Source organism: Mustela lutreola, chromosome 8 (assembly GCF_030435805.1).
Source record: "Mustela lutreola isolate mMusLut2 chromosome 8, mMusLut2.pri, whole genome shotgun sequence".
Taxonomy (NCBI): domain Eukaryota; kingdom Metazoa; phylum Chordata; class Mammalia; order Carnivora; family Mustelidae; genus Mustela; species Mustela lutreola.
In genome coordinates, this window is record NC_081297.1 from 5,545,165 (window position 1) to 5,558,740 (window position 13,576).

The 13,576-nt window shown below is 46.5% G+C and overlaps 1 protein-coding gene across 1 annotated transcript; it reads right to left on the minus strand.

The window, feature by feature from the left end:
- On the minus strand, positions 1 to 13,202 carry TUBAL3 (tubulin alpha like 3). Its single transcript, XM_059183712.1, is given in 5 exon segments — positions 1 to 428; positions 430 to 1,366; positions 2,852 to 3,004; positions 9,354 to 9,597; positions 13,130 to 13,202. Coding segments are annotated over 5 exon segments (1,371 nt in total). The 5' UTR covers positions 13,133 to 13,202; the 3' UTR covers positions 1 to 394.
- Positions 13,203 to 13,576: the final 374 nt, after the last annotated feature.

The following is a 13,576-nucleotide window of genomic DNA, read 5'->3' on the forward strand; positions in this document are numbered from 1 at the left end:
TACTGAAATATTCATTATTTAATCAATGTACAAAACATAGACATGGGGGAAATAACATTAATAATTAACATGTGCTCCTTTACACCACAGGAAAGGGAATGGGAAAGCACTGACTTTAAGGTTTCATCATTTTTTGAAGGAGCAAAGAATAAAGCTAGCTTTCCATTCTAAGAAAAAAAAGAAAGAAACATGGACATGATCCAGAGGCTCAAAGGACCCCAAACCTAGGGGGTCCACAGGTAGCTAGGCTGAACCAACAGACAAGATACTGACCCATTTGACTGAGAGCTGAGCTTAGGGTCTTGTTTGATTGGGTTTCCAGTTTCTTCCAATCAGGGGGAACCCTACCCTCCAAGAGTACATAACGTCTTGAAAAAAAGCAAGACACTTCAACTTAACACTCATTCTCCTCGGCCATATTTCCATCAGGAACTTTGCTCCATTTCTTCATAATCCTTCTCCAGAGCGGCCAAGTCTTCCCTGGCCTCTGAGAACTCGCCTTCCTCCATGCCTTCCCTGCTGTACCAATGCAGAAACGCCCTCTTGGCATACATGAGGTCGAACTTGTGGTCCAGGCGGGCCCAGGCCTCCACGACAGCCGTGGTGTTACTCATCATACACACAGCCCGCTGGATCTTGGCCAGGTCCCCTCCTGGCATCACCATGGGTGGCCGGTTGTTGATGCCCACCTTGAAACCAGTCGGACACCAATCCACAAACTGCACAGAGTTCCTGGACTTCATGGCTGCAATGGCTGCATTCACGTCTTTGGGGACCACGTCCCCTCTGTACAGTAGGCAGCAAGCCATGTACTTCCCCAGCCGAGGGTCGCACTTGACCAGCTGATGGGAGAAGTCAAAGCAAGCAGCGGTGATGTCAGACACAGAGAGCTCCTCATGGTAGGCATGGTCAGCAGAGATGATGGGGGCCAAGGTTGTCACGGGGAAATGTATTCTTGGATAAGGGACAAGGTTGGTCTGGAATTCAATGAGGTCCACATTCAAGGGCCCCTCAAACCGGAGAGAGGCAGTAATGCAAGATACCGCCTGGCCTATCAGCCTATTAATGCTGGCGTAAGAGGGACGCTCGACACCGAGTTTCCGGTGGCAGATGTCATAGATGGCCTCGTTGTCCACCATGAACGTGCAGTCTGAGTGCTCCAGGGTGGTGTGCGTGGTGAGGACGGAGTTGTAAGGCTCCACGACAGCAGTGGAAATCCGGGGGGCTGGATAGACAGAGAACTCCAATTTCATCTTCCTGCTGTATTCTATCGAGAGCTGCTCCATTAGGAGAGATGTAAATCCTGATCCAGTGCCTCCTCCAAAGCTTCGGAAAATCAAAAATCCCTGAAGTCCACTGCACTGCTCTGCCTGGGGAAGCAAAGGAGAGGTGAGACCTGGGCCACATGAACCCCACAGTGGCAGTGGGGAGACAAGAATTTCCCCCGGACAAAACTTTCAGAAAGGACGAGTGTGCCTTTATTAACGCCCCAGGAACACACGTGAGTGGTTACCTGTGGGGTAGGGGAAGCACTTTAGAATTTCACTATAAACGAAGCATAAATATTCAACTGTCTTTAGCTGTCCTTCACAAATGTATCAGCTTGTGAGCTACAGTCTTTCTCAGTAACAAACAAAATGGCCAAATACTGAAGCAACCTACGCCTCCCGCTTCCCCCAGGAGATGAAGTACCTCTCACTTGTACATCCAGCCTACTATGCAGGTGTAAAAGGCATTGTGTGATTGAAGAGAATGCCAGACACCAATATGTGTACTAGACAAAGGATTCTCCAGATGCAGGTCCGTAAAGAAGAATTCAAGGTCAGGAACTAGAGTAACTAATCTCCTGGTGGGATGTGTCACCTGTTAACTTCACGAATAACGAGACTACAGGAAAAGGACAGGTGTCAGGAGGCTTTGGAGGTCTGTGAGAAGGTGAGCCATGTTGAGTGGGCAGTTGCAAGACTAGAGGGAGGCTAGTCATTAAAAAGAAGGCCACCCTGCCCTCTGTCACAGCATGGAGGGACCTTAAGGCCATTAGGCCAAGAGAGATAAGTCAGACACAACAGGACAAATACTGTATCATCCCATTCATATAGGTGGAATCGGAAAATGTCCAACTCATAAGAACGGAAAGTAGCACAGTATCTGGTGGGGGCTGTGGGTGGGGGAAACTGGGAGACGTTGAAGGACACAGACATCCAGATAGCAGATGAGTCCATTCTGGGAGCTAACAGACAGCACCGTGCTCTGGTTAGCAATTCTGTGCTGTAGGCTTCAAAGTTGCCAAGAGAGTGGATTTTAAACGTTGTCAACACACACACACACACGTTAACTGCACTGTGGCCATCACTGCGCAGTATCTCAATAAAGCAGTGGAAAAACCAAAGTCTTTCCTCATAAATCTAAAAAGAAAGAGAAGGGACGCCTGGGTGGCTCAGTTGGTTGAGCAGCTGCCTTCGGCTCAGGTCATGATCCCAGCGTCCTGGGATCGAGTCCCACATCAGGCTCCTTGCTCAGCAGGGAGCCTGCTTCTCCCTCTGCCTCTGCCTGCCATTCTGTCTGCCTGTGCTTGCTCTCTCCCCCTCTCTCTCTCTGATAAATAAATAAAATCTTTAAAAAAATAAAAAATAAAAAAATAAAAAGAAAGAGAAGACGAGGCTGCAGTAAGCGAAATGGAAATGGTTTCTTCCATGCATCCTCCATCACGAAGTGTCGTCCAAGCCTACACCAAGGTGCCTCCCAGCCTTGAGTGTCTGCGGGAGAGGCCGGGGGCGGTGACCCGGGTGTTGTGTGGAAGGCGGATCCCAGGCACTCAGGCACGGGCCCCCGCTAGGCAGAAAGGGGCCACTTGCCAGCTTTCGGATCCTCTCAAGCACCAGATCGATGATCTCGGACCCCACAGAGTAGCGACCGCGGGCATAGTTGTTTGCGGCGTCTTCCTTCCCGCTGACGAGCTGCTCCGGGTGGAAGAGTGAGCGGCGCTGGCCGGCCCGAATCCCATCTGCAGAGGGGACATGAGGTGAGCACGCTCCCTCCATTTGACGGCTAACCCTTTGCCAGTTCAACTGCCAACCTAATGCTGATTTCCCCAGTGTCACGGTAAAGAAAGGGTTTTCAACTGCTGAGCTGGCCTTCCTCAGTCTAGAACAGTATCATTACTTCCAGACAAATGGGAAGTACATTTTCCCAGTGTAGACCCTTTATTAGTTTCTCACAGCTGCTGTAACAAATTACAACACACCTGGTGGCTGAAAACAAGAGAAATGTTTTTTCTCGCAGTTCAGGAGGCCAGAAGTCCAAAGTGAAGGTGTTGGCAGGGCTGGTTCCTGCCGCAGGTCTCAGGGAGAAGCGGGTCCTCGGCTTGGGGCCACACACTCGAGCCTACCTCCATCACGCATGCCCACTCCCTGGGACTGGGTCCGCTCTTCCTCTCATAAGGACACAGACCCTTGGTGTTATGGTCAACACCAATCTTGTAGGACCTCAACTTAGAACATCAGTGGCAAAGACCTTATTTCCAAATAAAGGCATATTCTGAAGTTGTAGGTGGACACATTTTTAGGAGACACTCTTCAAACCCATCACACACCCTGTGATGCTCCGGCATTCTAAGGCCAGTATTTCTATCTACAAATCGCCGAATGAGTGCCAAAATAAGCAGGAAAAAGCAAACTGATCTAAATTATTACTAGCCCACTTTAAAAGAGGCTTTAACAAAGAAGGTGTGATGAGCTCAGATGCCCTCCCCAACTCAAATGCGGCTGATAAAAGCGCCAGTAGCAGGGAAATTGGGGTGAGCATGCTGGCAGTCTTCAACACAGCCAAGGGCAACTCCTGCCTGGTTTTCCTCCTTTTAAAAACCTGCTCAGGGGCGCCTGGGTGGCTCAGTGGGTTAAGCCGCTGCCTTCAGCTCGGGTCATGATCTCAGGGTCCTGGGATCGAGACCCGCATCGGGCTCTCTGCTCAGCAGGGAGCCTGCTTCCCTATCTCTCTCTGTCTCTCTGGCTGCCTCTCCGTCTACTTGTGATTTCTCTCTGTCAAATTAATAAATAAAAGCTTTTTAAAAAAAAAAAAAAAAAACCTGCTCAGCTTGAGAAAATACCAAACACACGTCCTCAGGCCCAGGTCCTGCTCCCCAGGCCGAGAAGTACCCAGATAGCCCAATTCCTACAGAATTACGCATCGGTGTTTGAGGGCCAAGCAGGCTCTGGGAACGTTGCCCAGCTTACGGCAGGATGCCATGCGGTGCAGCATTCACGAGCACGTATCTGAGAATCTGTTTGCCAAGTTCACGGTTTCCTTCCTCACTCGGCTTTCCAGCAGTTCCTTAGCATCCTTAAATCCCAATGACGTCACCTCACATATAAGGATAATGTTAAGACCTACCCCCTTGAGGTCCTATGAGGATTATGTGAGTCATAGAGCACAATGCACGGCCCATATGACAACAATTATAAATAATAACGACACAACTGGCTTCACGACACGTACATATGCTAACGCTGTATTGACTCATCACCAGATCCCTACAGATAGCCCTAGAAGCTCACTGCCTGAGAGGAAACACGCTCCATTTCTAAGAACGAGATGGCTCTCTCAGTTCACCTTGCTCTCCTGCCCATAACCACGATTTTCTTTTTTTCATTTTTTTTTAAAGATTTTATTTATTTACTTGACAGAGAGAGACACAGCGAGCAAGGGAACACAAGCAGGGGGATTGGGAGAGGGAGAAGCACTGAGCAGGGAGCCCGAGGCGGGGCTCGATCCCAGGACCATGGGATCGTGATCTGAGCCGAAGGCAGACTGAGCCACCCAGGGGCCCCTTTAACCATGAATTTCTAACCACAATTTTGCACACCACCAAATGTTTAAATTTACTAAAACTGATTTAAAGGACTCTTAAGTAACATACACACACCCAAAAAGTAACCAAAAGACAAATCAAAAAACCCACCAAAGTGAAGAGCTTTAAAAGATAAATTTATAAACAAGATGTAAGTGGGCGTATAATTCTGTGGACTATTTGCTTCTCACTTACAGCTATAAGGCTGAGTTCAGGCAAAGAAGGGAATTTCTGGAATTTTGGAAGCCTGCTTCTTCATGTCAACGTTCAGTGGAGATCCCGAGGGTCACTCATAAATTCTTTCGGTAAAAACCATTCTTGGAGATCAGTGATTACAGCACTACCATTTAGTGCTACCAGTAGCTCTGCTACCCAAGCTGTCCACTCTCACTTCCTGGCACTTTTTCTACTTTCCTGAATGACATGAGCATCTGACCCAGCATCCTGAACCAGCACCCTCACGGCGTTCAGTGGTTTTTAAACACGATTATTTGGCAATCCCGTGCTTCCTTACTTCCAATGCTATCAGCCCCATTCCTCTTGAAATCACTCACAACTGCCCCCCCCCATCCAAAACCTTAAAGTTGTGAAATCCTTTCTCCAACCAAACTTCCTTACTTCCCCTGCTCCCCCAAGACCCAGCTCAACAGTCTTGCCAGATTCCTGTCCCCATCACTCTCCTACCCACACCCTGTTCCTGTTCAAGGTGCACGCTCCTCCACGCCTCTGGGAAGCTGCCTTTGCTGCTCCCTCAGCTGAAGATGTCTGATGGCTCCCCAGCTGCTCACTCCTTCCTGGGGATACCACTGCATCTCATGGGCATTTCTATTGCTATTAGGTTGCATTGAAGGACGCTGGCAATTTTTAGGTAAGAAATAACCAACCATGGACAATTTCATATGCCTCAGATGAACACGTGTGTTGGTGTTGCTACGACCACTTACATTTTCTTCTCCACTAGCTTATGCTGCTCTTTTGTTGGAAGAGAATGGCTTTTTATTAGTTGGCAGACCTAGGGTCAACCCAGTTCTCCCCTCAACAGTTCAACAACCTAAGGCCAGTTCCATGACCTGCCCAAGACTCAGCTTCTTCATCTGTTAACGGAAGATGGCAACAAGGTTTCCTGACAGAATTGCTGGAAGGATTATAGGAAAACACCCGTGTGGTTTTTTGCTAATAACAGTGGCTTCTGCAGACTGAATGTTCGTGTCTCCCCAGGAGTCACACACTGAAGCCTCCCCTGAGGGTGTTAGGAGGAGGGGCCTTTGGGCGGGGGCGGGGCCAGGGTGGGGCCCTGGTGAATGGGGTTAGTGCCCTTGCAAGGGGCCTGATGTGAGGACACAGTGAGAGGGCAGCTGTCTGCACATCGGGAAGAGCGCGCTCATCCGACACCAGCCAGGCTGCCACGCTGGTCGTGGACTCCCGCCTCCAGACAATGAGAAATAAATTCCCATAGTTTAAGCCCCCAGTCTGCAATATTTTGTTAAAATGGTCTGAACTCACTAGGACAGTAGGAGGGAAGAGATGGACATTCGTTCCTCTCGGTGCTCGTCTCTACCTAGCTGGAATGAATGTTCATTGGATTCACTGAAAGATACTAAATTCTTTCTCACCTCAGCCTCCCCTTTCCACCCCTCCTCCCTTCGGGCTGGCTTCACCGGTCTGCTCGGTCTGCTCGCACAGCCTGGCCCTGGGATTAGAAGCAGACGCTTGCCGCCAGGCCCACATCCCTGCTCACCTGTCCACATACCACCGGCACCGCCCACCCCAGCTGTGCTGCCCGCCCCTCAGACCCACACCCTGCGCACCCTTCACACTTCCCTTGACCTTCGGTCCTCTTCTGCAAACGTGGATTAAACCTCCTGACCTTTCTCTGAGTTCTCACACAGCATCACCCCATTATTCCGATCACAGAACTCCTCAATGAGCACCTTCCTCCTTGACACAAAATCCTCAGTCTCTACCTCAGAGAAGGAGAGGCATGACCCACTCTCTCCATGCTTCGGGTCCCCTCACTCACCCACCCCGAACCCTCCTGCCCCTCCCTCTCTCCTTGTTCTGCCTACAAATATCTTCAGTAGAATTCTACTCTACAGACACAATAAAAACTCACCTTTCCTTCATTCTAGAACCATTTGGGCTGGCTTTGAACAAGACCAGCTACTACCACAGCTTTTGAGTTTCTTCTCTATAGGATAACTTCTCACTGAACCCCTCTGGTTCCCCCATCTTTTACCAGGACCAGCCTCTTCACATGCAAATGGAACTTACCTACTCCCACACACCTAGAACCCCCTCTGCAATTCCTACCTCATTTATCAATCTCATTATTCAAACAGTGAAATCTGACTGCCATCTCTGAATTCTCTCTAGAACATTCACTGACACATAATCTGTTGCTCTTGTTTTAGATGGAGGTCTCTCAAATCTGGGTTCTCTTCTCCATTCTCCCTCCACACATCACAAAAACCTTGTAACTTTCTCCAGTTTACTCTCTTTCTAGATTAGTACCTGGCACATAGAAATGTTGTATACATTAATGAATAAATCTCTGTGATTAACATTACTGAAGTATAGTTCTCAATCTGTCTTTTCCTTGCTCTTAAATCTTCACTGGCCCCCTATTTGTGATGAGTTTCACACCACACAAATTATTCAAAGAAATCCCATAGCCGGCCTCCACTCCAGTTGACGTCTTCTGTGAGTCTGCTGTATCAACATCTTCTCCCTTTTCAAGCTGAAACAATATGTTTTCCATCCTCTCTCACCTGTGAACTGTTAAACAAACTCTTACCCAGCCTTCAAGACTCAGATGGAGTATCACTTCGTCCATAAAGTCCTTTCTAGGCTCTTCCGGAGAGGAAGATGTCCTCACTTCCTTCAGATCCCTACATGTCACCCTCTCTACAAGGCCTTCCTTGGCATCCCTTAGGAAAAAAGCACCTCCCCCCACTCACACAACGTTCCCTATCCCTGTGGCCCTGCTTTTATTCTTCTCCATTCCACTGATGACCATCAGGCATCCCACTAGAATGGAGGGTCCATGAAGACTCAGAGTATATACACCTCCAATGTCAAGAATAGTGCCTTGCACGCATGAGGCTCTCTTATTTGTTGAATAGAACAAGATAAAAACAGTGCCTTCTCCTAAAGCCTGGAGCTTATGCCTCTCTGTTTGGGCCAGTTCCAGATCCTCAAAACTGCCCTCTCTCTATGCTGTTTTCTAGAGGACTGGGGAATTTCTTCTGGTCTCTTCCTGCCATGTATCTCTGCCCTGACATGCTTATTAGCTTCTGATTCCAGATCCTAAGCTGCCTCTTTGCCTAGCATCTTCAGATAGGCGCAAGTTAAAACGCCTGCCACAACATTCCGGACACCGAGATGTGGTCTCTCACACTACTGCTTTAGCTACATTCACCAAAGTCCTCTGGGGACATATTCTACTCTGCCCAGGTTTCTAGGATACGAGACTCTAGCTAATGCTCACAGCTGCAAAGCCCCATTTGTCTGAAACAAAAATTCAGATATTCTCTTCAGGCACTTAGAGCTCAAGTCGGAAGACAACATAACTGCCTCTCCTAGCCTCCATGCGAATCTCCCCAGTTCCTGAAGCCACCAATATTTCCTTATTTTCATCCTTTCTCACCCAGCAAACATGGAAGCGGCACATAGGAATCCTGGCTGAGGCGGTTCTGACCCTCCTCTTGTACTAACACTCCATCTTTTCCTTTCCTTGGTCGTTGATCTACCTGATCAGTTACCTGAGCTGACCTGGTTCCAATAAGGAAATGAAATCCAATCCACTGTGTACAGATTGCATTCTCTGAAGATGGCCACAAGAATGTTTTCCATTTCTTGTGTGCTTCTAGAACCTCGCTCTTTCCACATCAAGAGGTGAGGTCCGCTATTCCTCCCCTGGGGGGATCTCTGTAATGGTTTCAAGCCATCAAACAGCAACAGTGACACACTGGGACTACCGAGGCTAGATTACAAAAAATGCCACGGGCTTCTGCCTTGTGCTCAGGTGAGGCTTCCTCTTGGAACCGAGCTGCTGAGCCATGTTTCTGGACAAGATACTACAAAGTCTGCTATTAATAATCATAAAATTGTGCTGATTTCTCAAAGTTAGATTTGTCTGGTTCCTTGCCTCTTCAGAGTCATGGTCAGGTAATGCCAAATTTCAGATTCTTTGCTGGAATCTTCTAGCAACTGGCTTTCAAATCCAAAAAAAGACTTAATCTTCTGCGACCACAGACGTGTGGAGAAACTAAAAAGGTTTGAATTTGTTTCATCACACAGAGAAAGAAGGCTAAGCGAGTACTCCCTTTGGATATGTTTCATGCCGATCGCCATAAGTGGTCACGAATGAACTTCTAGGTCTGAAAAATATCCCCATGATCCTATTCAGACAGATTCACACAATCTGGTGAGCCCATCTCTAGCACTGGATTTGTTTGCTTGGAGTGCGGACCTGGTTATGTACAGTTGAATGCAAGCCTTACATTACCTATAACAGCGGGATCCAGATCCATGAGGAGTGCTCTGGGCATGTGCTTCCCAGCTCTCGTCTCACAAAAGAAGGTATTGAAAGACGCATCCATGTGCTCCATGTTCCCACTTTTCAGCTGATCGTGTCTACTACTGAGAACAACGCCGTCTGGCTGGATTCCATGTTCCAGGCAATAGAGTTCCCAGCAAGCATCCCCAATCTGGACGCCAGCTTGGCCAATGTGGATGGAAAGGCACTCCCTCTGAAATAAGCCGTAGGAGGTTAGAACCAACAGCCCCTGAAGATCACATGAGCTTGGTCCCTCAGTAATGCTGCTCACAGTCGATAGAAACCAAGCTTGCAGAAGCCAATGAGGGAAATGTATGATAAGGCTAATTAAGTGTCTCATGGAAACCAAAACCCAGGGCACAGGTACGCTTTAAGAACAAATGAACCAAGGACTCCCATTTTGCTGAAAGATTTCTTTCAGCATCATAATTTAAGGACTTACTGAATAACAGGCTAAGCATGTGAGTTAAGAATATATATCCATAATATATTATACATGTATAAAATCAAGCTGCCTCACCCAGAAAAATCTTAGCTAGTTACTGGAAAGGAAGAAAACCAAAAATCAATGTATAACCTTGACCTATATTAAAACCCATTACACTTAAAGATGTTACTTTTTCACATCTTGAGGTTTTATATTTACTATGCATATGTGTTCTAAAGAAGAAAGGATGTTCTCAGCAAAATTTACCAAGGAAACATGTAATAGATTTCACAACCCCAAAATGTAAAAACTCAATACTGCAATAAGCAAACAAGAATAATCGTTCATAAAAAATGATTGATATGTAGTTCTTCATATTAAGGGCTATCAATAGGGCAATTTTACATACATCAATTAAAAAAAACTTGCAGAAAATCTGGCTGGCTCAGTCGGTAGAGTGACTGTTTATTTCAGGGTTGTAAGTTCAACTTCATGTTGGATGAAGAAATTATTTAAAAATAAAATCTTTAAAAACCCAAACAAACACTTGAGATAGCCGGTAGAGAAATAGGCAGATGACATACACAAATGAATTATTAAAATTAATAATAAATGAATTATTTTTAAACATTGAAAAATGCAAGGATTTAGGCACAAGGGAATTCACAGTATTATTTATAAGAGTGAGAATCAAGAATCAATCTACATTCATTTATTGTTGGGCATTTGAAGAAAAGTTATGCAACCCTTAAAAGTTTACCCCCCAAATTTTATGACATGGGAAAAGCTTATGATAAAACTGAGGTAAGAGGCATAGAAGTTGTATAAGTCTATATAAAGTATGACATCAAATACACTAAAAAATAAGCAGAGAAAAAGAACCTTAAAATGCATCAAATATTAACTATCTTTATATCTGGGCAGTGATTATGTTCCCTTGTCCGAACTCCAGTGTTGTCCCTCACCCTCATCAGCCTCCACTCCCCCAGCCCACATTTCAGTCACCATTCATGTCCTTCTTTTTAAAGGCCAACACCTGTTTTGGTCATTTAAACAGACTCCTCTAAGAGAAGGAAAGAAAAGACCCAGAAAAACCATGAGGGCAGCATTGACACATTTGAATGCTGTGGGGTTTTGACGGCCAGCGGGCATGGGACAGGTCTGTGCAGGGGGGCATGGGCTCCCCTTCCAGCTGTTAGCCTGGTGAGCCCATCAGCAGCCCTGCCCTTGTCCAGGCTGCTCTTCCGCTGGACAAGGTCTGAGATCAACCACGAAAAGACCACTCGTCCAGGGAGGGAGGGAGTCACAGCCCTGCCATCCGACCTGGACTCTGTTCCTGCTCCACCACATCACGCCCTTGTACTCTGTCTCCTCGATTCACAAGGACTAACAGCCGTCTCTGCTTTATGAGGAATTCAAGTTCACTACTTGAGTAGAACTCCCCCCACCCGTGCCTTTTCCATGCAACTACGAGTCTCTCACGACAAAGTCTGTGAACTCAATTCAGGAAGCACCTCACCCAGGATCCCAACCTCCGTCCAGCACAGAAAAAATCAAACAGCTCCGTCATAAACGAGCTTCTAACGTGCTTGTCTGCAAAGCACAGCTTCCTTCCTCCCACACCTGCTGAACTGCAAACGATCTCAGTACAGTACAGCTACTGTCATCAGATCAAAACTCCCTAGATTTAGGTAAAAATGCTGAACGGGGGGGGGGGGGGTTCATTTCATGGTTTCCCCATCTTTTGAGCCACTTACATGCCGATTTCTCTCACAGCACCCCAGCTTACCGCCCAGGCTATGGCGGGTGCACACGCATCTGCTCCAAGTACCCAGAGAAAAAATAATCACCAACGTGGAAGAGCAGTTGCTGCTCTTTACATAGTCTGTTACCCAAGGGGTTCAGACATAGGCCTGGTATGGTCCTTTTCAAACTTGACAGGAGCACTTGGCTCAAGAAGGACCAGTCACGCCCTTCCCAGTTTGAGAAGCAGCTGAGTTTATGACTTAACTGTGTCATAAGAGGGCACAGAAGGCTATTTTCACCTTCTTCTCTTAGCCAGTCCCTCCTTTCCAAACTATCTGTTAAAACATTAGCCACACTAGGGGAGCCTGGGTTGCTCCGTGGGTAAAGCCTCTGCCCTAGGCTCAGGTCATGATCTCAGGGTCCTGGGATCAAGCCCCGCATCAGGAGCCTGCTTCCCCCCTGCCTGCCTGCCTTTCTGCCTACTTGAGCTCTCTCTCTCTGTTAAATAAATAAATAAGATCCTTTTAAAAAATAAATAAATAATAAGACATTAGCCACACTATAAAATGATTGTAAACTGCCAATTCAATATTGATATTATCAGCTGCTACAATGTTTATCTAAATTACTAGGAAGGCACAGTTTTCTAATTAACTTTTTATTTTGAGATAAAGGTAAGTAGTAGATTCATACACGTTTTAAGAAAGAATGAAGATCTCATGTAACCCATACCCATTTTCCACCCCGTTAGTATCTTGCCAGGTGATCCTGAAAAATATCATCCCCAGAATACCGAAATTTGGTCAAGCAACAGAACGTTTCCATGACTGCAGGGATCCCTCATGTAGGAAGGCATGATTTTTAAGAGCAAAATAACTTCAATATCCTTAAAATGTTGGAGAGAAAGAGTCAAAGGGAGTGAGACTATCAGATGAGAAAGCAGTATGAATTTAAAATTCTAAGACACCAAAAACCTACAGGGACTAGCACATAAGACATTAAAGGGAGAGTGGGTCTTCAGAGATGATCCCCAAACAGGAATTACTGTAAGTAACTATGTTCATTGTTGTCCCCCAAGAACGAAACCCAAGAGAGGACAAGGAGATGGCCATGCACTTTACCCTGTCGTACATTTATGAGTCTAGCCATGATGACTTGGGTCTGAAGTCCCCAGAAACTCTAAACGCATAGCTAAAAGTGGAGCAATTGGTTTCTACAGAAAAATCGGCACAGCAGGTCCAAAACAAGTGTAGAACCAAAGGAAGGAAGGGTTCCTGTTTCACTACTTCGGTTAAAAGCAGGGAACAAACTGCAAATTCACTAAGCTTTTCCTAAAAGCAGCAAAACCACAGGTGAACAGACCAGAGCTTCTCCAAGTCTGCCTCACACACAGTTACCAAAAGAAACAAATGTCTCCTTAAAAATTATTTCTCTTGTACTAAGAATATATTAAGGATGGTTGGGCAGGGAAGAGGGCCAAATACGGTTAGTAAAATTTGCTACAAAACCACAGCAACACTGATAACCACGTCCAAGAACCCCAGCCACTTACCATGCTGATCTGGAGGTGCCCCTGCTGGCCCTCGGTAATGACCAAGCTGCAGGCCCAGGTGGACTTTATCACCGGGCAGGAAATGACTCCAGCTGAGGAGGTGAAGACACCTGCTTCACTTAAAGCAGTACAGCCCCTTCCTGAATTTCCCGTTCTCTGCCCCAAAGCAGCGATGCGGGACCCGAACAGCCTGAGATAACTCTTGTACAACTACAGGTGATGTCATTAGAGCGTACCCAAATCTACTTCCAACTTAAACCTGTTCTGGTTAAAAATAACAACGGTCTTCTTTCAAAGATCCTCCTCCTGGATTAAGAATGTATTAAGCATGGATGGGGAAAGAGTAGGAATCAAATTCGCTGCAATAGCAAATAGCTTTTTCTAGCACATAAGGACTACATGAATATCTTCCCTTTAAATAAGATTCAAACAATTCCTGGGACAGAG